Consider the following 21,403-nt stretch of genomic DNA (forward strand, 5'->3'; position numbering starts at 1 on the left):
AAAGAACTAGTAGAAAGATACTTGCTAAAGTATACTTGAACAGAGGCAGTAGGTAGCAGTCTCCAGACACAAAGAATGGCTTGTGATTCTTAGATCTCAGCCTCCTGACTAGATAGGATTATAGGCTATCAGCTCCTGGTATGTTGTTGTTATTTTGTGTGCTGGTCCTGGGGCTTGAATTCAGGACCTGTGAGCTGTCCCCAAGCTTTTTTGCTCAAAGTTAGTGCTCTTCTATTTTGAGCCACACCTCCACTTTAGTTTTCTTTCTTCTCTTCTTCTTTTTTTCCTTTGTTGTTGTTGTCAGTTGTGAGGCTTGAATTCTGGGCCTGGGCGTTGTCCCTGAGCTCTTCACCTAAGGACTACCGCCCTACCCCTGGAGCCACAATGACACTTCCAGTTTTATAGTGGCAGTCTCTCAGACTTTCCTGCCCAGTCTAGCTTTGAACTACAATTCTTAGATCTCAGCCTCCTGAGTGGTTAGGATTAGAGGCATAAGCCACTAGCACCTTCCAGCTTTGTAGTGATTAATTGGAGCTAAGAGTCATCGATTTTTTTTTCCCCTGCCTGGACTGACTTCAAAACATAATCCTCAGATCTTAGACTCCTGCCTAGCTAGGATTACAAATGTGAACCATTGACGCTTGGCATGCTATTATTTTTTAGAATTAATTGTCAAGGTGATGTATAATTTCATAGGTAAGGTAATAAGTACATTTCTTGTCGAACATTGTTAACCCTCCCTTGTTTTTCTCCAATTTTCCCTCTAGTAGTAGTAATAGTAGAGTCTTGAATTTATCCTGGGGTTGCAATTCTATTTATGTATGCTCCCTATACACCTGGGATGATAGACACACACCTTCACACCCAGGTTTTGTTGTTTGAGATTGGGTCTCATAAACTTCTTGCCTAAGCTGGTCTTGAACCACAGTCTTCATGGCTTTCTAAGTAGCTAGGATTAGAGGTGTGAGCCATTGTGCCAGGCTGTTGAGAATCTATGTCAGTGACACTTCTAAATGATTTCCAGAAGCTGGATGCCAGTGGCTCATGCATATAATCCTAGCTACTCAGGAGGCTGAGATCTGAGCATAGTGATTCAAGAGAGCCCAGGTAGAAGAGTCCCTGTGAAACTCTTACTTCCAATTAACCACTCAAAAACCAGAAGTATAGTTATCAATTAAGTGTTAGAGTGCTAGTCTTGAGCATAAAGAGGTTCAGGGACAACACCTAGACACTAAGATCAAGCCCCATAATCAAGTGAAAAAATAAAACAAAAATTAAAAAAAAAAAAAAGGTTTCCAGGCTGAGATCTATCGAAGGATTGTGGTTCAAAGCCAGCCTGGGCAGGAAAGTCTATGAAACTCATCTCCCAATTAATCACCAGAAGTTACAAGTGATGCTATGGCTTAAAGTGTGAAATGTAGTAGAGTACTAGCCTTGAGCAAAGAAAAGCTCAAGGACAGAGTTCATGTGCTGAGTTGAAGCCCTGTGAACAACAACAAAAAAAAGGTGTCCAGGAGCTAAATCTTTAAAACCAGGTCTTTGTACTAAAGTATTCCTATTAGTTTGGCTTTGTAATATCATATTTTTTTTCTTTCTTTCTTTTTTTTTTTTGCCAGTCCTGGGCTTGAGCTCAGGGCTTGAGCATTGTCCTTGGACTTTCTCGAGGCTAGAGCTCTACCACTTGAGCCTCAGCACCATTTCCGTTTTTGTTTTTGTTTTTTTTTTTATGTATGTGGTACCGAGGAATGGAACCGGGTCTTTGTGCATGCTAGGCAAGCACTCTACCACTAGGCCAAACTCCCAGCCCATAATATCATATTTCTAATTTTAGCAATGCCGAGGTTTAAACTCAGGCCTTGTGCTTGCTAGATAGGTGCTCTACCACTGAGCCCCAATACCAAGAGGAAATGGCCTTATTTCTTAAAGGAGAATTCTAAGCTTTGTCTTATTCATCAGTGGAAAGGGCAAGCTACCTTTATATTCAGTTCCCATTCCAGTCTTTCTCTTGCATCATTAGTGTTGGGCCTCAGTTACCTCCATGGAAGCCTTTGTGGGGCCCAAGGGAGACTTTCAGCTCTTAGGCTTGCTGTCTAACTTGGGGGCTACAGATGACATTTGGAGTCTTTGATATCCAAGCAGCTCACCTTCACGCTGGCGCCGTCTCTTGTTTCAGATCCAGGGAGCCATCATCATGTCTTCACTGATAGAAGTGCTCATTGGCCTTCTCGGCCTGCCTGGGGTTCTGCTGAGATACATCGGGCCCCTGACCATCACACCCACTGTGGCCCTCATTGGCCTCTCTGGTTTCCAAGCAGCTGGAGAGAGAGCAGGGAAGCACTGGGGCATCGCCATGCTGTAAGTGTCCTGGGAATATCCAGAAGGGACAGGGGTGAGCCCACCCTCCTACCCCCACCGCCATTGTGGGATAGCCTTATACAGCATTTGTGGACAGTTACACCGAGGACATCATTTCATTTAACTCATGCCAGGGAAGAGTTGAAGGAGATTTTTAGAGAGTGGGGGTGGGGTGGGGTGGGGAAAGGACCTAGAGCTTGGGAAGGGACTTACAGTCAAGGTATTCTAAAGGCAGGTCTAGTAGTGACATGTGTAGTGTGGAGTGGATGGTTTAAAGCTTTGTTAATGAGATACCAGCTGTGGTGTCCTCAGCTCTGGGCTCTGAACTCATGCCAGGTCTCCTATACATGAGCTGAAATACTGAGAAGCTACTTTTTTTGTTGTTTTGTTGGGGCTTTTTTTTTTTTTTGGCAGTCCTGGAATCTGAGCACTGTTCTTGGGCTTTCTCAAAGCTAGAGCTCTACCACTTGAGCTACAGCCACATCCAGCTTTTTTCTATGTATGTGGTACTGAGAAATTGAACCCCAGTCTTCATGCATGCTAGGCAAGCACTCTACCATTAGGCCAAATTCCTGGCCTTAACTAGAACATGCGTGTGTGCGTGCGTGCGTGTGTGTGATGTATGATGAATGTTTGTGTCTGTGTGTCTTTGTGCCAGTGCCAGTACTGGTATTTGAACTCAGGGTCTGGGTGTTATTTTCTTTTTTAAGCTTCCCCCACCCTCACCTCAAGGCTGGGCCTGCCATTACCTGTGGTGTTCTAACCACAGGTCTCATGGACTTCCCTTCCCAGGGTGGCTTTAAACTACAGTCCTCAAATACCAGACTCCTGATATGCGAGGTATCTGAGTGGCATTAAAAATGAGAGCTACCAGCACCTGTCTACTGACCAACCAGTAAACTCCCTTTCTTTTTTCTTTTTCTTTCTTTCTTTCTTTTTTTTTTTTTTTGCTAGTCCTGGGGGCTTGAACTCTGGACTGGGCACTATCCTTTTTTTTTGGTGGGTTATGGGGCTTGAATTGAGCCTGGGAACTGTTTCTGAGCTCTTCAGCTCAAGGCTACCCTTGAACCTTCCCTTCCCTTGAGCCAAGCCCCACTTCCCGGTTTTTAGGGGTTAATTGGAGATAAGAGTCTCAGGTCCTTCTGTGCTGGGCTGGCTTTGAACCTTGATCCTCAGATCTCAGCCTCCTGAGTAGCTAGGATTACAGGTGTAACCTACCGCGCCCAGCTCTGAGCAGTATTCCTCCCTCCCCCAAGGATATTGCTGTACCACTTGAGCCACAGCACCACTTCTGGATTTTTTCTGAATATGTGATACCAAGGAATTGAACCCCAGGCTTTGTGCATGCTAGGCAAGCACTCTGCCATTAGGCCACATTCCTGGCCCCGACCAATAAGCTTTCTAAAACAAAGCTTATAATAACATCTGTCATTAGATAATTACAGAATTATTTTCTAACAACAGTCATTGACTTGTTTTTCTATGTATCCGGGGGTTACAGTAATCTATACATCATCACACATTAAATTAAAGAATGTGAAGATATCAAAGATATTTCATCAAAGGTTGGTCAAACTTTCTCCAACCAGCATGGGCATGTAGCTGACATTAAAAATGTTTCTTCAGGGAAATTCAATAAATACCAAAAGAGGAAGCACTGTATTTACAAAGCAGAAACCTATAACAAAAACATGAAATAACAAAAAAATAAACCTGACCCATATAGCTTAAAAAATAGTGTTATAAATAAATTCCTAGTTAGAAAGGAAATTGAAACTTCACAATTACAAATAATGTCGTGAACAATGACAGTAACAGCACTAACCACATTTAGAGTGCTCTGGGTTGGAATTCATAGCCTTTAAGGCAAATAAAGTACATGAAGCAATTATCTCCAACAATCAGAAAAACAAGATTAAAAATGAACATAACAAACCATGAGCTCCTGGCCCATGCCTGTAATCCTGGAGGCTAAACTGTGAGGATGGGATCAAAGCTAGCTTAGGCAGAAAAGGGAGCTAGCCTCCAAAAAGCCAGGAAAGGATTTGTAGCTCAAATTGTACAGCACCAGACTTGAGCAAAATAAGCTGAGAGACAGCATCCAGGCTCTGAGTTCAAACCCCAGGATAGACACAAACAAAACAAAACAGAAGGGCCGGGAGTTTGGCTTAGTGGTAAAGTGCTTGCCTAACAAAACAAAACAAAACAGAAGATGATTGATAAACTGAAAGGCTTTAGGGTAATGTGGGGATACACAAACCTCAGAAGCTTAACACTCATTTAAGATTAATACTCATTTCACCATTAAGAAATGAGGTATTAAGATCAATGAGTTATACCACGTCTTCTGCCAAATGGTATTTCCAAGAAATTAAATGCCCATATTCTAGCCAAAAGGATTAACGGCTCTTTGGGTATATGAATTGTCTACACACAGTCAATGCTGATGTAGAAACTTTTGAATCTTCCAGAAACCTAGATGCAACAACCTTTAACTTCATTTCTTCTTTTCTTCCCAGGACTATTTTCTTAGTGTTGCTGTTTTCTCAGTATGCCAGGAATGTTAAATTTCCTCTCCCAATTTATAAGTCCAAGAAAGGGTGGACCGCATACAAGTTACAGCTTTTCAAAATGTTCCCTGTGAGTATGACCCCCCCACCCCCCAATCTTCATGGTGCTGTTGTCTCTGCTTCAGACCTAGGGTATTAGATGAAGAACAGACTGGGGCACCCGTGTCTGTGGGATGACATTGGGATACTTCGGCCATCATGGCTTTAACATTTAGAAGCTGTACATAGTTCCACCTCTGAAACCCGAGCCCCTAAGTGGCCTGTGCAGCATGAGGTCCTTTCTTTTTTTCCTAGCCAGACTCTGAAAGGGCAGCTCGAGCCTCCCTCCATAAAACTGCTTCTAATGCAGTTCTTATCAAAGAGTAGGGCTGCAGAGTAAGTGACCTACACTGTGGGTTCCCAGGGGATAGGGGTGGGATGTAACACTGCAGGAAGGGGAGGTTGTGTGTGTCCAAGAGTCACTGGCTCTGGCAAAAAGCTTTGCCTGACAGAGCTTCTCTCCTTGACCACTTCAGATCATCCTGGCCATCCTGGTGTCCTGGCTACTCTGCTTCATCTTCACAGTGACTAATGTCTTCCCACCTGACAAGACCAAGTATGGCTTCTATGCCCGCACAGATGCCAGACATGGTGTGCTTATGGTAGCCCCCTGGTTTAAGGTTCCATATCCATGTAAGTATCTTGGTGGCTAGAGGGCTCCAGAGCCCAGGATGCTCTGATTTAGAAGGACTGGAAGTAGCATGAAACATTTTCTTTGTTCCAAAACATCGAAAGGTCTGGCAGTTTGGTGATTAGAGATTAGACAGTAAAAAAGGAAAATAGACAGTAAAAAAGGAAAACAGGAGCACTAACTAGCTTCCTTCTTGGGTTAATTGCTTGGCTCTCTACCTCTGTGAGGTTCTAAATCCTTGGCAAGTTTGGCCTTTAGTGGCCAGGATTTGAGGGGGCAAGGATGAAACTGCTTGGTTCCAAAATGAGCTGCCTAGATCACAAAGCTTGAATAGGAGAGGCCTGGAGATTAGCAAGCAAACTGCTCACACTTGACGGGATTTATATAATCTTTTAATGGGTGGCCATAATCGTTTTAATTTGGTCACAGCTGCAGAAGTAAACCAATACCCACAAGCACCGGAAGATGGATCTTAAGTTTTCGTTTGAGTGTTGGGTGACTCATGGGCAGAGCATATGATCTCCTGCTGAAGTGTCACCTGGAGTCACGTGTAGTGTTTTCTAGGCCCCACCCTCAGTCAGCTTCATGAGCCTAGTGGTTGTTGCCTGCTTGGTGTTGCCTGCTCGGTGATTGTACTGTTTATACCATTTTGGGTTTTTATGAGAATCAAAGCCTGTGCTTAATCAGACTAAGACAATTTATTTAGTCTTACTTTTGTATTTTATAAAAAAACAAAGGGAGAAAGCAAGAGAAGCCAAGAATAATTGAAGTTAGGTCAAGGATGACTGCTTAAGCATGTTGAATAATGACAATGTTGGCATTCCTCCTTCTGTTCTTGATACATTCACAAAAGCTTTAAAGTCTAGTCTTTCTAACATAACATTCTCATCAGATCACATGAGGGCTAAGTATATATTTATACATACCTATCTAGTTTCCACAAAAGAATGTACATAGTTCATAAACATACCTATAATCCTTGTTAAGGCAGTCAGGAGACAGTGGGGGATGACAGGTGGGATGCTGCAGCCCCAGCACATGCAGGTAGCCTCTGCCTGTACAGACAGCTTCCCAGGCCGGGGGCCAGTAGGAGCATGAGGTAGGGCAGGCGTTCCTGTTGCAGGACCGCCGCTTCCCCAGGTGTGACAGGTTGAGTAGTGTTACTGTGATGATGGAGTACAGGGCACTTCTTCAGGTTACTCCTTCGAGGCTGAGAGCTGGTGAGGTGCCAGAGATCCTCTGGGTCTGGTGCAATCTCTAGAGACCTGGAATCGGGGGGGGGGGGGGGGCGGCTATCCAGTGATTCCGATTAATTCGGAGGCAAGTTTTTCATGTTGGGACCAGAGATCCTCAGCCTTTGAAAGAATTGACTGGTAGGACAATATACACATTTCTGTCTGATCCAACGTGAGAAGAGTGTCGAGGAAGAAATTTGAAAACGTTTTGTTGAAACAAGGAGATTTTAGTTAAAGAAGTGAAATATGCTAGCGTTAAGGCAAGGCTGGGAATCATCAAGATAGTTATATGTGTGTGTATATGAGGGTATTAAAAACTAAGATCATGAATTTAGAGTATTAGCATAAATTATTTTAGAAATCAGAGTTAAGGATCTCAGGTAAAAAGAAAATCCTAAGGGTGACAAGATTAAGAATTTTAAAACACTTTCTGAAAATAGTACTGGTAGATCCCTTTTCCAGAATGATTGGAACAGTAGTGTTTTGGATTTGTGTTTTTTTTGTTTTTGTTTTTGTTTTTTTGCCCTGGACACTATCCCTGAGGTTTTTTGCTCAAGGCTAGCACTGTACCACTTGAGCATAGCTCCATTTCCAGCTTTTTTAGTGTTTAATTGGAGATAAGAGTCTCATGATGGATGTTACTGCCCTGGCTGGCTTCAAACAATGATCCTCAGATCTCAGCCTCCTGAGTAGCTAGGAGTATAGGTATGAGCCACAACACCCAGCTGGATTTCAGATTTTGGGGAAAAAATATTATATACTGAAATATATTTGAGATAGAACCCAAGTCAAAGTACAATTGTATTTATTTGGCACCTTATACCACAGCCTGGATAACATTTGTGTGGTATTTTAGTGCCCCTGCATTTAACTAATTACTTGAGGTCAGGTTCGGAATTTTGAAACAGATTTGGGGACCTGGAGTTTGGCCTAGAGGTAGAGTGCTTGCCTAGCATGCATGAAGACCCATGTTTGATTCCTTGATACCACATACATAGAAAAAAAAAGCCAAAAGTGGTACTGTAGCTTAAGTGATAGAATACCAAAGGACAGTGCTCAGGCCCTGAGCCCAAGCTCAGGACTGGCACAAACACACACACACACACACACACACACACACACACACACACACACAAAACATTAGATTTTGGAGCTTTTCAGATTAGAGAAGTTCAACTTGTAAATGGCAGAATAAAATAGGAATCCCCTAAAAAAAAAAAAACACGACCACATTGATATAGAAACAGTATTAAGGATCATTTAGAAAGTGCCCAAATGATGCCAGGTGCTGGTGGCTCATGCCTGTAATCTTAGCTACTAAGGAGACTGAGATCTGAGGATCTTGGTTCAGAGCCAACCTAGGCAGGAGAGCCTGTGAGACTCTAACCTCCAGTTAATCACAGAAACAGCTGCATGTGTTGCTGTAGCTCAAGTGGTAGAGCACTGATCTTGAGCAAAAGTTGCTTAGAGACTGTACCCAGACCCAGAGTTCAAGGCCCATGATTGCCGCCCCCCCCCAAAAAATAAAAAAAAAAAACCTCAGATGTGACTTGGTTAAGAAGGCTTTGAACCAACCCTGAAAGGAGGTGCTGGCAAGCCTATTTCACAACTGCTTGGGAGCTGCACCTTGTATCCCTGACCTAGTGGTCTTGACATACTCTAATATCCAAGCCCATCCTTCCTCCCACACAAAAGTCAAAACCTCTCCAGGTCGCTTCCATGCCCTACACATCCCCCTCTGCTGAACATCAGCTGTTCCTGTAGTGTACCCCTTCCTCATCCTTCCAGGGACACTCCACCTCTCTTCCTGCCTCTTGCCCAAGTAGGGTACTAATTGCCTCCCTAATACCTGGCTTGCCTTCAGTTGAACTGGAACTGCCCTGTCTCTCTGTTGTTCCTGGTTCTCTTGGAGTACCTTGCACCCCAAACTACAGGATTTATTTCTGCCTGAGAGACTGTTCATCCGTCTCTCTCCCTCACTGCTTTATCTTCAGTGGGTATATTGTACCTAGTGGTTTAGAGAAGAAGGGAGACTATTCATATTAACAGCAAGTGATAGATACACTTTTAAAGAAAAATATATCCTATTAATGATGGGACTTTTTGTTTCAAAATAGAAAACAAAATTTTTTTCTGTCTGATTCTGTGGCTTCAACTATGGGCCTGTGTGCTCTGTTTCTGAGCTTTTTTTTTTTTTTTTTTTTTTTTTTTTTTTTTTTTTGAGGGGTAACGGGCAGTGGTTGCAAGGCTTGAACTCAGGGCCTGGGCAATGTCCCTGAGCACTTTTGCTCAAAGCTTGCACTACCATTTTGAGCCACAGCTCCACTTGCAGTTTTTTTGGTAGATAATTGGAGATAAGCTTCTCATGGACTTTTCCTGCCTGAGCTGGCTTTGAACCATGATTCTCTGATCTCAGCCTCCTAAGTAGCTAGGATTACAGGCAAGAGCTACCAGCACCCAGCCTTGGCCCTGAGCTTTTATGATTAAAACTTGTCATTTTACCACTTGAGCCCTGGCTCCAATTCCAGCTTTCTGTGGTCAACTGGAGATAAAGAATCTCACGGACTTTCTGCCCAGGCTGGCTTTGAACTACAATTTTCAGAGCTTAGTCTACCAAATAGCAAGGATTATAGCCACCAGCATCCTGCAGCCCTGTGTGTGTGTGTGTGTGTGTGTGTGTGTGTCTGTGTGTCTGTGTGTCTGTGTGTCTGTGTGTATGTATGTGCAAGTGCGTGCATGTACCACTACTGGGATTTGAACTCAATGTCTACAGTACCCCTTAGCCTTTTTGTTCAAGGCCCACTTGAACTACTTGTTTACTTCCAACTTTGGGGGGGGCGGTTAATTAGTGTCTCATAGACTTTCCTGCTCAGGCTGACTTTGAACTATGATCCTTCTTTTAGCTGAGTAGCTAGGATTGTAGGCATGAGCCACCGGCACATAGCAATTTTTTTATAACATGGTCTGTGGTTTACTTTAAAAAAAAAAAAAAAAGGTGCCAGAAACATCGTTAGAATTTAGATTTAGCTAGTGATTTTTTTCATTGTGTTTTTATTTGATGCTGCCACTTTGCACTGTGTTCTCTATAGCAGTGTCATAAATCCCCTTCATATAAATTTTCCAGCACAGCAGGGAGTGTGGAGTTGTTAGACACTGAGCCTGACAAGGAACATCTTCCTCTTCCAGCCAAGTGGCTTCCTTTTTTAGATAAAGATGTGGAAGGGTCCTCAGCAGAGGCCTGACTCAGTAACTTTCCCAGACATCCCGTGCTTCCATGGCTGAGATTTTCAAAAGTAAAATCCCATGATCTTCAACATCGAAGCTGATCTTGCAGAAATAGAGATCCCTGAAGTGCTCATAACTTTGGCCTTCCCCTCTAGGAGAGTAAACATGGCTTACTTTGCTTTTGCTGTTCTCTTCCCTCCTCAGTTCAGTGGGGACTGCCCACCGTGTCTGCTGCTGGCGTCATCGGCATGCTTAGCGCTGTTGTTGCCAGTATCATTGAGTCCATCGGTGACTACTATGCCTGCGCCAGGCTCTCCTGTGCCCCACCACCTCCTATCCATGCAATAAACAGGTATGGTATGTCTCCAGGAAGCCCTGTTCTTCCTCTCTTCAGGCCACTGGTTTAGATGACCTAGGAATTTCAGCACGAAGGCTCCCAAGGAGAAGGATTATTTATTGACTCTTTGTCTTTGGACAAGTCACTGCTCTCTTTGGCCCTCTTCCCCTCATCTGTAATGCAAAGCACAATTCCTGCCCTTCTCTCCCAGTTGCTCTATGAAAATTACTTTAAGCCCGAAACTCACACAATAAATCCCTTGCTTTCCTGTGGTTTTGATAGATATGCTTTGATTTTTCTGTTGTCTTTGTTTTCCATGTAAGCTCAAATTTTAGATGCTGGAGTGAAACAGCTCTTCATAGTTTACAGGGTTCTTTCAGTCCCGACTAAGGAGGACAGAAGGCATAAGGATACACTTTTCTCACTTTCGTAGGGGAAACCTTAACAGCAGACAGTGAATCACTATGGTCTGTCAGATGTTTCATGTATTTTTCAGGGTAGATGCTGTGCGATCTGTTCACAATTACAGTGCATAGAACTAGGGGCAGGAAGATCAGGAATAGATGACATCTGCACAATGTAGAAATGTAGGAGCTTTGCTGTAGATTTTATACCCTCAGAGCCCTTGTCTTTTTCTTTCTTTCCTTCTCTCTCCTTCCTTCCCTCCCTTCTTCCCCTTTCCTTCCCTCCTTCCTTTTTCTTTTTTCCCTCCCTCCCTCCTTCCCTCCATCCCTCCCTCTCTCCCCCCTTTCTTTCTCTCTTTCTCCCTTCTGCTCTTTCTTTCATGGATGCCTATATGCACAGCAGTACTAGAGCTTGAACTCAGGGCCTGGGTACTAACCCTTAGTTTACTTGCTCAAGGCTGGCACTCTACCATTTAGACAGCTTCACTTCTGGCTTTTTGCTGATAAGAGTCTTTCCTTCCCTGATTGACTGAGAACTGGATCTTGAGGTGTCAGCCTCCTTAGTGGCTAGGATGATAGCGGTGAGCTACTGGTGCCTGGCAAAACCTTTGGTCTTGAGTTTCTGGATGTCAAGATGGAGAATAACCCTAGCGGACTTGCAGAGAAGAGAAAATAGCCCGTATCACCCCAGTTTCCTAGCCAGCAGCTGTCCTTCGAAAAGATTGAGTGGGGGCCAGGAGTTTGGCCTAATGGTAGAGTGCTTGCCTAGCATGCCCAACTATCCGGGTTTGATTCCTCAGTACCACGTACATAGAAAAAGCCAGAAGTGGTGCTATGGCTCAAGTGGTAAGGCTCTAGCTTAGAGAAAGCCCAAGGACAGTGCTCAGTGATTTTGAAGCCCAAGAACAGTGCTTGCAGTGATTTTAAAACACCTGTGTTTAATGTGTTTCTAGTAAGTCTTTTCAGAATCAGTAGCATGCATTTGGCAGCCTGTGGGAAAGCAGGTCCTGCTTTTTCTGCAGGTCCAGGTTGGAGCCTGAGATTCTGCATGTTCCCTCCACACCCTTAAGTGATACAGGTTTCTGCCACATTTGTGGGTTGCAAAACAGTTAAAATTTATCAGGATATTTTCCCATTAACCAATGTTTCTCTTTCTTCCATTCCTTTACATTTTAGGGGGATTTTCGTGGAGGGTCTCTCCTGTGTCCTTGATGGTATATTTGGTACTGGAAATGGCTCTACTTCATCCAGTCCCAACATTGGAGTTTTGGGGATTACAAAGGTACAAATATTTTCATAATTAATGAGTTGGGCAAGTGTTTTGTCTATTTTCCATTGATCCGTCTAAGATAGGATGGACCTGCAATTCTCACTACCTTCCTCCTCTCCCATTGGTTTTCCCTTTGATAAGTTTGTGGATGCTTTCTTGCCCTGGCCTGGCTGGGTAAGGAGGCACTTGTGTGCTCAGATGTTGATGGAGTACTCACTTCCATCATCCCCACCCATTTGGAACCGTACTTGGTGATTCATCAGTGAACAAAAAGTAAGCATGGAAGACAGCATAGTAGAGTTGTAGATCAGCATGGGAGCATAGTAGAGTTGTACAAAAGATCAGCATAGGAGACTAGTGGGGAGAGGAAACAAAGTAAGAATAGGTGTTGGCCTACAGGTCCTTGATGACTGGCTCACAGAGCCCTTCTTAGGGGAACCACAGACACTGAGTAGAAGAGGTACCACAGGGAGTAACGTGATCTGACTTCTTAGTGGTCACTTTGGCTGCTGTAAAGTGAGCAGACCATGGGGCAGATAGAAATGGGCCAGTTTAGGGGTGTCATCAGTTACAGATGATGCCCCTCATTATAGAAAACTATCTCACATGAAGACCCTGCACTGTGACACTGGGGTTTGACACCAGAAGACACTGATGGGGGCAGGGCTTGAGTCACCCCACTGCTCCACCATGACCCATAAGCTGCCACTGCCCCACCCCTAAATCAACTTCCTTAAAAAGAATGCTGCTTTAGGGCCTTTCAACTTTATTACAGGCAATTAAACTTTACATCCCAGTTGCCTTAGGCCAAAGAGCACTGTTTGCCAGAAGCCTCATTACTCAGGAGAGGCCTGGGTGTTGTGTAATTGGAGACTGTTAAAACTGGTTCCCTATCCTAAATGGCCTATATGAGTCACAGGCCTCCTTACGTGAGAACTCCGGCTGAATTCCGGAAGACTTCTAGACCTGTTTGACCTCTGTAACATTAGATGGGGTTGGGGATCGCTTTCTAGACAAGTCCTCCCTCCAGCTCTGCCCATGATTCTTTAGCCAGATGACCAGAAACCTAACACTAAAGTTGATTAATCTGGATTACAGATCCAGGTGAGAGAAGCAGCACGTGGATGCAGGGTTCATTCCTGACTTGTTTGTTGGGTTTTCCCCTAAGTTTGGCAGGGCCAGGCCAGAACTCATGGGGCCTCATGTGTGCTATTGGCTCCACCTGCTGCCTGTTGTACCTATTGCATGGCACAGGAGGGAAAGGTTGCCCAAGGGGCACCTCCTCCAGCACCATTCCTAAATTCTGTTGTCTGTGGTAAGAAGTGGGTGTGGAGCCCAGGAAGTCAACCCCAGGAATGGTCCAATGGGTGCAAAATGGGCTACTCCTGAGCCGGAAGAGGATAGAATCCTGCCGTTCCAGTTCTTGATCCAGGCTGTCTGAAACATTAGTCCACAGCCACACATGAGCCTGCAGGCACATAACTGGCCCCAAATAGTCACAATATGGTTGTTGATAGAGAGGGACTCTTTAGGGGAAAGAGTTTAACAAGCTTTCTCCCTTTGTGTACCCCTTGAAAACAAATCACATTACTAAGCCAAGGTCATTGAAGAGGATGAAGTTTTTTTAACAAGTGACCCAGGTGGTATGGGGAATAATTATCTTTATTAAAATTTGGATGGTACAAGCTTACTCAAAAAAAGGCACCCTGCCAACACTTTTTAATGAGCTAATTGATGTTTAGCTGAATCCCTGTGGACCAAGCTTTTCGAGCCACTTCCCCAGGCAAAGAGACAACATCTATCCAGTCAAGGGCAGAAAGTCAGGCCAGTAATCAGGTTTGCAATCTGGTCAATCACATGTCGTGATCCCTGGAGAAAAGGTTATAGTCACAACCAGTCCATCTGCATCTGCCTGGAACAGTGAAGTGGAACACGGGGCAGAAATGTTAGTGTGACCCATCTTGCCACTCCTGCACTGAAGGACTTGGGACAAAGTCAAAGCAGAATGCTGAAATCCTGTGGCTCCAGGTCTAAACCCATGTTCAATGTGGTAGTCAGTAGCCTCGTGTGTATTTAAATCTTCGTTCTCTTAGTGGCAGTAGCCATGGGCCAAGTCTCTCACCTGGCTTGATGGCTGCCAGTGGACAGCGCAGCTGAGCAATGTTTCCGTTATCTAGTAAGCTCTGTGGACAGCACTGGGCTGAGCCATTGAGCCAGATTCCATATGAGAGAACAGATCTGCATCTCTCCCCAAGGTCCTGCCTCCATTTATAGACAGTGATTCATCCAGTTAATCATGTATTCCAGGTACAGGGAATTGCTAACTTGTTTTCTTCAGTTAGTGTTTCCTACCAGACCCCACTGTGCCAAGTACAGTTTAATGTTTATCCTATAGAAAGGAACCATGTGACACGGTAGGAGGTGACTGGTTTGGATCCCAGCCCTGATCCATGGGCAAGTTCCATCATTGTTGGTGTCCAGCTCTATCTAATGGTGTCTCATAAGGTATTAGAGTGAATCACTCGATATAGAGCACTTAGTGGGCCTCCCTAGTAGGTAGCAAATATGTGGCAGGCAACAGAAAGATTATTGGAGCTGTTTGGCCCCACGTTTATCTCTAGGAACAGAGCGAATAGTCTCCTTAGATGTCCTACCTCTTGGTGGTTGGTGTCCAGGGTCACTGTTTTCTGTTGTGTTGCATACTGCTGGAATACTTGAGAAGTCAGAACAGTGGGTTGTCCTACATAGACGGTCCCGCATGAGCAGAGCTTTCATTCTTCGGGAGGGAGGTCAGAATTAGGTGTGAAAAAGCCAGAGAATGGTCAATATAAGAAGAGACACAAACTGCTGGGAAGGGCACTCTTAGAGGGCAGAGATTTTAATACCAGGTGTGTGGTATGTAAGGAGAGGGACGTGTGCATGGGCTCTTAAGTAATACTGATTGAGCAGAAGAGTGGCTTAGTTGCTGCCTGGTTCTTGACAGTGTGAAAAGTTTTCTGTGCATGGTTTTCACATAAACTTCATGGCAGGGCTTCCCAGCCCTGGTGGAAATCGTCATACAGGCTAGGCTGTTCCCTCTGCCTCGAAGCTCCTCTTCCAGAGAACTCTTACTTAGTCTACAGGACCATCTCCAGCAACCCTCTCTAACTTATACACACACACACCCCTCTGGGCACCCACATAGAAGAGCAATGTTTTGTTACAAGTTTGTGATTTGTCCATCTTCGGATGCCTAACACGTGCTAGTCCAGTAATCCTCGAAGGTGTTCACTGAGAAGCCATTTGCAGATGAAAGACTTCTTCGTCATGTAATTGCAGCTAAGCACAATTCATTTCTGCTTAATCCAACTGTTGGTACCACCCTTCCTGCTACTGGCCTGCCCTGCTCTTCTGGGTTGAGATGATGGAGGCTGGAAGCTGGCTGTGACCAAGTCCAGCTGGTCAACCAGCTCTTCATTCATATAGGAAAAGGTTAGGTCCTGTTGCTCCCTTAGCTGACTGAACCTTGGAGAAACTTTGGAAGCTTTAGGTCATCACTGGCTAGAACTCTGGAATAGTTGACCATGACCATAAATTACACACTTACACCACCAGCCCTGAAAACCCAGATTACACTGTAAAACTTGCCACATTCACGCCAGGCCCTGCAATGTTGCGCCAGAGGGTGACAGGTGAGCCTGTGGGCACTTGAAGTGTGTGACCTGTGCACAGGAGGAATTGGTTTTTAAATTTCCCTTCTTTTTAATCAGTTTAAATTTAAGTTAGCCATCTTTTTCTCACTATAAATCTATATAGTCCTGTGGACACGCCTCCAGACATGTCTGGAACTTTCTTTATCTAGTTTACAGCAGCAGGTGTAGTCTAGGCAGAAAAAGGAGAAGACAACAGTGAAAAATTCTTGCGTTAGATGCCAGTTTTACTTCCTGCTGAGTGACCTCAGGCTCAAAGGAAACTTCTAGAAAGCAGAAGTTAGGTCTCAACACAACAGGACAAGGACGCAGGCAGACACTAACTAGCAGGCACAACTTCAGTGTGTTTAGAAAGTGTACTCCATCCATGTCAGTAAGAGGAGGAAGCCCAGCTCTGTGGCCTCAAATAACTCTGTGCTGACCAGCCACTGCCCAGACTACTTCAGGTATGTCAAACAAAATCATGAGGGTTACCAGAAGATTCGAGACCCAGGGACGCTGACTTGCCTGGACGTATGTCACGGGTGGAATAGGTGCTACAAACCAATGTGGCCTCTGCACAGTACCACTGCTCACAAATAAGACACACCATGAGGAACGATGTTGGGAGGGAGGAGGATAGGTGTCTGGCAGTGGAAAATGGAGGGAGAATAGACTTGGGCCAAAGGCTCTGGAGGGTTGACTTAGTAAAGTGTGATATGAGGAACCCGGAAGGGAAGTAAGGTTAGAGTGTAACTTTTTGCATCTGAGACCCCTGAGGGTCATCTCAGCCAGTGGCCACCTGAGCACGGGTGACATAATCTAGGGCACGGAGAAACAAAGCTCATCCCTGCCCCCTGGTCCCCTGGTCTATGAGGCCCCCTACCCACAATCAAGACAGCTAAGATGATCTGGCTTCTGCCAGCACCTGCTGTATTTGCCCTGGGATGTATGGCTGGAAGGATGGCAAGCGAACTGGCATTGACCTCTGGTGTGTTCACAGGTGGGCAGCCGCCGGGTGATCCAGTACGGCGCGGCACTCATGCTTGGCCTGGGTATGATTGGCAAGTTTAGTGCCCTGTTTGCGTCCCTCCCAGACCCCGTGCTCGGAGCCCTCTTCTGCACGCTCTTCGGTAAGGAAGATTCTAACTCCTTGGAAGCCAGCTTCCCTCTCGGTTGTCTTTCTTCACATTGGCTAATTCTTAATGAAGATCAGCAGTGGTTATTGTTTGTTTGTTTGTTGCTAATTCCCTTCAATCTTTAAGATTAAGACTAATAACTTCTGTTTTAAAGTATAAAGAGTTATGTCAGCATTACTCTCTTGAATTGAATTTATGTTAAAGGTAGAACCCGCAATAAGAAAATAATGCCATGAATATTAAGGTAGTAGTCTCTTAATTCGTTTCTAGTTGATTGAATTCACCTATCTTTCTCTGGGGATGGGATATTTAAACTTGACTGTATCACAGTGGAATTGTGGGTTTGATTGCTGAGCCATTTGATTATAGCCATCAGGGTCATGTAGCAGATATTCGGTGACTTCCCCAGTTTAATCAGAAGAGGAACCACTGTTCTTCTCCATCCTTAAATCTAGAGGAAAGGTGCGTGGTGCTTCTGCCAAGGTCATTTGAGTAGAGGCAGAATGCTTACATTCCAGCTCCACACTTCTCTTCCTGCCACTGACTGCCCTGGTCTCCCAACTGCTTCTGATGGTGGAGAAAGGAACGTAGTAACTGTCCTTGTGTGGCCCAGAAATCCATGAAACGTGACCTCGTGTTGTTCTCCCCAGGAATGATCACAGCCGTTGGCCTCTCCAATCTACAGTTCATCGACTTGAATTCTTCCCGGAACCTCTTTGTGCTTGGATTTTCAATCTTCTTTGGACTCGTCCTTCCAAGTTACCTCAGACAGAATCCTCTAGTGACAGGTAAAGAAAGCAGGCCTTTAACCTGGGGTGACAGAGCTGGAACCACAGCCAGGAGTCGCAAGCAGCTCTTTTCCCAGTGGGAGAGGGCCTGAGGCACTTTTGTGGCTGTACCTTGTCAGCCTTCCTTCTGACCCTCACGCTAGCAGTCCGTGGAGCTCCATGGGCTTTCCCCATTGGCTGCCTCTCTACAGAGCTAAAGGAAGTGTCATGGTCTCTTTGATCACTGGGACTGCCATATTAAGATGTATAACTTCTTGCCATGGAACTAAAAGCAGGAGGATCATGAGTTCCAGGCAAGCCTAGGCTACTTAAGTGAAACCCTATCTCAAAAAACAACAAAAGAAATATGATTTCTTAAACTCAACTTCATGGACTTTATAGCTACTTTCAAATAGACCTGTTTGGTTGGCTCCTGCTTTTTATTTTGGTAAATATATCATGGAGACTGACAGAGAAGAACCATATTAAGAAATAGCTATCACATCTATCAAGGGAACCATCTATCATAGGAAAGGTCTAGCTTAATTAAGAGTCTGCTTTATCCACTAGTCAGAAATGTCCAAAGTAGCCAGGCTCGGTGGCTCACAGCTATAATCCTAGCCACTCAGGAGGCTGAGATCTGAGGATCAAGCCAGCCTGGGCACAAAAGAACCTGAGGCTCTTATCTCCAATTTAACTCCTAGAAAATGGGAAGTGAAGGTTACCTCAAGAGTAGGGCAGTAGCTTTGAGCTGAAGTGCTTGGGGACAGCTCCCAGGCCCTGGGGGAAGGCGGTTCAAGCCCCATGACCCACCAAAAAAAAAGCCCAAAGTATCTAAAATATTTATGTGGGACAATGTCTGGAAAAAGCCTCAGAGATGGAAGAATGGATTAAAGCTCTCAGAAAGAATAGGAGACTTAACTAGATGTGTCCTGCTCCAGTTAAAACACAAACATGAGCCGTGCCATGGCTCACGCTTATAATCCTAGCTACTTAGAAGGCTGAGATCTGAGGATCATGGTTCAAAACCAGCCCAGGTACTAAAGACTGTGAGACACTTATCTCCAATTAATCACTAGAAAACCCGGAAATGACACTGTGGCTCAAGAGGTAGGGCAGCAGCCTTGTGCTGAAGAGCTCAGGGATAGCCCAGATAGCCAGGGATAGGCCCAGGGTTCAAGCTCCATGACCAACAACAACAACAAAAGAAGTATCTATCAAGACTGGTATTTTATTATTTCAAATGCACAATTAAGGACTTTTTGAGGCGTGGTTATGGGTTCTTTTTTTAATCCTCTTGTTTCCATTTCCTGGAGTTCATTTCCGTAAGTATTATATGATCAGAATCACATAGGCATTGTGCCTTGTGTTCCTCCCCTAAAGAGTATCCTCCTTTGGTAGTTATGGGGTTGTAAACTCGAGGCCTTGCATTTACAAGGCAAGTAAGCGCTCCTTACTGCTTGAGCCACATCTTCAGCCCTTCAGCAGTCCTGAACTTTTCTCTTCCAATCTGTGTTTCCCACATAGGTGAGATTACAGTTATAAGCCATCTTGTTGATTGAAGTGGGGTCTCACAAAGTTTTTTGCCCAATTTTAACCTTGAACTGCAACTTTATGGATTAACTTTCTATGTGAGAGTTATTCACATGATCAATATAACCTGCCAGGGTACCTGGATTTGAATTGATGACCTTCTGCTTGCTAGACAGATGCTTAATGTGGCATTTTTACTCCATTAACAATTTTATCTTACTGTTACCCCTATCTAAGTTCCAAAATTTGCCAACACTTCAAAAGAAAACTTGATATTCTGGTATCCATAAGGTTTCCTGTCTCTATAGACTTTACTGTTCTAGGCATTTCATATAAATGGAATCATAGAGTATATGGCCTTTCTCTCTTTCTGGCTAAATTGTGTATGTGTGTGGGCGCGCGCACAGACGCTCACGCACGCAAATGTGCACGTGCATGTACCATAACATTTTTATCCACGCATCCGTCATGAGCTGTGTTTTGGCTGCTGGGGCATTGTCTAAAGCAGAATTAGCAAGTTTTAAACCATTGGGAGGAAATATGGCCAGAGGTACTGTAACTCAGCCTGGAGTGGATCTTGTCTTTACACCCACCATCAGCCTTCTTGTGCTAAGGAATGCCAGACAGCATGGCAGTACATGTGGGGCCATTTTTAACAACACAGCTACCAAGGAAAAGCACACCGTGCGATAGACACTGTTATAAGTAGACTGCGCAAAGGACATTTATAGTGGGAGAGCTAAAATGAGAAGGCAGAGATCCTCATTTGGCTTCATGTGGGTGGCACAAACCTTTCTCTATCTGTACATGCCTGTGAATGGCATGGAGAGGCACTTAGACTATTCATTCAGGGTTTGTGGTTAGATGTTAGAGCCCCTCACAGATAACAGATCTGTGATTGATGAGCATAAAAATTATTTGTTTTAGCACCTTCTTTTCTCTTCATATGTGTAGCAATAGTCACGTGATAATTCTGGGTTTAGGTTTTTGGAGGAACTGCCACACATTTCATTGGTGGCTTTGCCATTGACAGTCCAATCAGCTAGGTGTAAGGCTCCTTTCTCCACATCCTCTCCAGCACATCTCATCTTCTAGGTGAAGAAAGTGTGCATGTATCATAACAGCAGGGAAGAGGCTTACATGCAGCTCTTTAAAAAAATGTTTTTGTTTACTTTTTGTGCCAGTACTACAGCTTGAATTCAGGGCCAGAACAGAACAATGTCCCTAGTCACCATTTTTGTTGGTCCTGGGACTTGAACTCCTGACCTGCACACTGTGCCTGTCCTCTTTTTGCTTGAGGCTAGCACACTACTATTGAGTCACAGCACCACTTCTGGCTTTTACTGCGCAGTGTACTGAAGATAAGAGTCTCATGGACTTTTCTGCTTTGAACCATAATCCTCAGTTTTCAGTCTCTTGAATAGCTAGGGTTACAGGCATGACTCATTAGCACCTAGCTAGCTTTTTCCCATTTTCAAGCGTCACATTCACAGAAGGATATCTTCATAAGTTCAGTTGCTCCTGGTTAAAAGCAACAAGGCTCCAGTCAGCAATCCAGGATTCTGAAAACGCTTGTTTGACTATAGTCAAACATCACATTTCTGTCGTCTTGCTCATTTTGTAAGGCATTTTTTAGCCTTACAACAGCTGTCTTTAATTTTTGAGTAATTTTAAACGGGAAGATCTCCCTCCCCCGGTACTTTCATTGATCATCATAGAATGAATGAACTTCCATACATAGCACTGACTGGCACAGTCATATCCAGTCCATGTCCCCTGTCAGATACCCCCGGGGTCACGCCTGGCCTGGCCACACTGATGACTCATGGTGTTCCTACACTGTTTCCAGGCATCGCAGGAATTGATCAAGTATTGAACGTCCTTCTTACAACCGCAATGTTCGTAGGAGGCTGCGTGGCTTTCATTTTGGACAACACCATCCCAGGTATGTGGCCCACATTAACCATGCGTGTTCCATGTGCGAGTCACTTTACATTGATGACAGACAAGAAGCAGAGTGGGGTACAGTGGCCCATATCTGTAGTTCCATCTACTTATGAGGAGGATCTCTTAAGGCCAGCTGGCCAGCATAGGGAGGAGGAGAAGGGGGAGGAAGCGACAAGCAGGAAGAGTAAATCAGTTTGAAGCCATCAGTGGTGAAAACTGTCTTCGAAAGTGGTGAGACTCCCTACCTAAGAACCTGATTTTTGTTAGTAAGTTGGTTCCCATT

General features: G+C 44.5%; 1 protein-coding gene across 1 annotated transcript in view; it reads left to right on the top strand.

Moving 5' to 3' along the window:
- Positions 1–21,403, top strand: part of Slc23a2 (solute carrier family 23 member 2) — a 108,101-nt gene that overhangs the window by 83,131 nt on the left and 3,567 nt on the right. Inside the window, exons 8-15 of the mRNA XM_090352036.1 lie at positions 2,174–2,355; positions 4,875–4,995; positions 5,441–5,597; positions 10,260–10,407; positions 11,973–12,078; positions 16,738–16,867; positions 17,524–17,661; positions 21,023–21,118. Of these exons, the coding sequence (XP_090208162.1) occupies positions 2,174–2,355; positions 4,875–4,995; positions 5,441–5,597; positions 10,260–10,407; positions 11,973–12,078; positions 16,738–16,867; positions 17,524–17,661; positions 21,023–21,118 (1,078 nt within the window). The remainder of the gene's footprint in view (positions 1–2,173; positions 2,356–4,874; positions 4,996–5,440; positions 5,598–10,259; positions 10,408–11,972; positions 12,079–16,737; positions 16,868–17,523; positions 17,662–21,022; positions 21,119–21,403) is intronic.

The sequence above is a fragment of the Megascapheus bottae genome, chromosome 18 (genome assembly GCF_031878675.1).
Source record: "Megascapheus bottae isolate mThoBot1 chromosome 18, mThoBot2.hap1, whole genome shotgun sequence".
In the NCBI taxonomy this organism is placed as follows: Eukaryota; Metazoa; Chordata; class Mammalia; order Rodentia; family Geomyidae; genus Megascapheus; species Megascapheus bottae.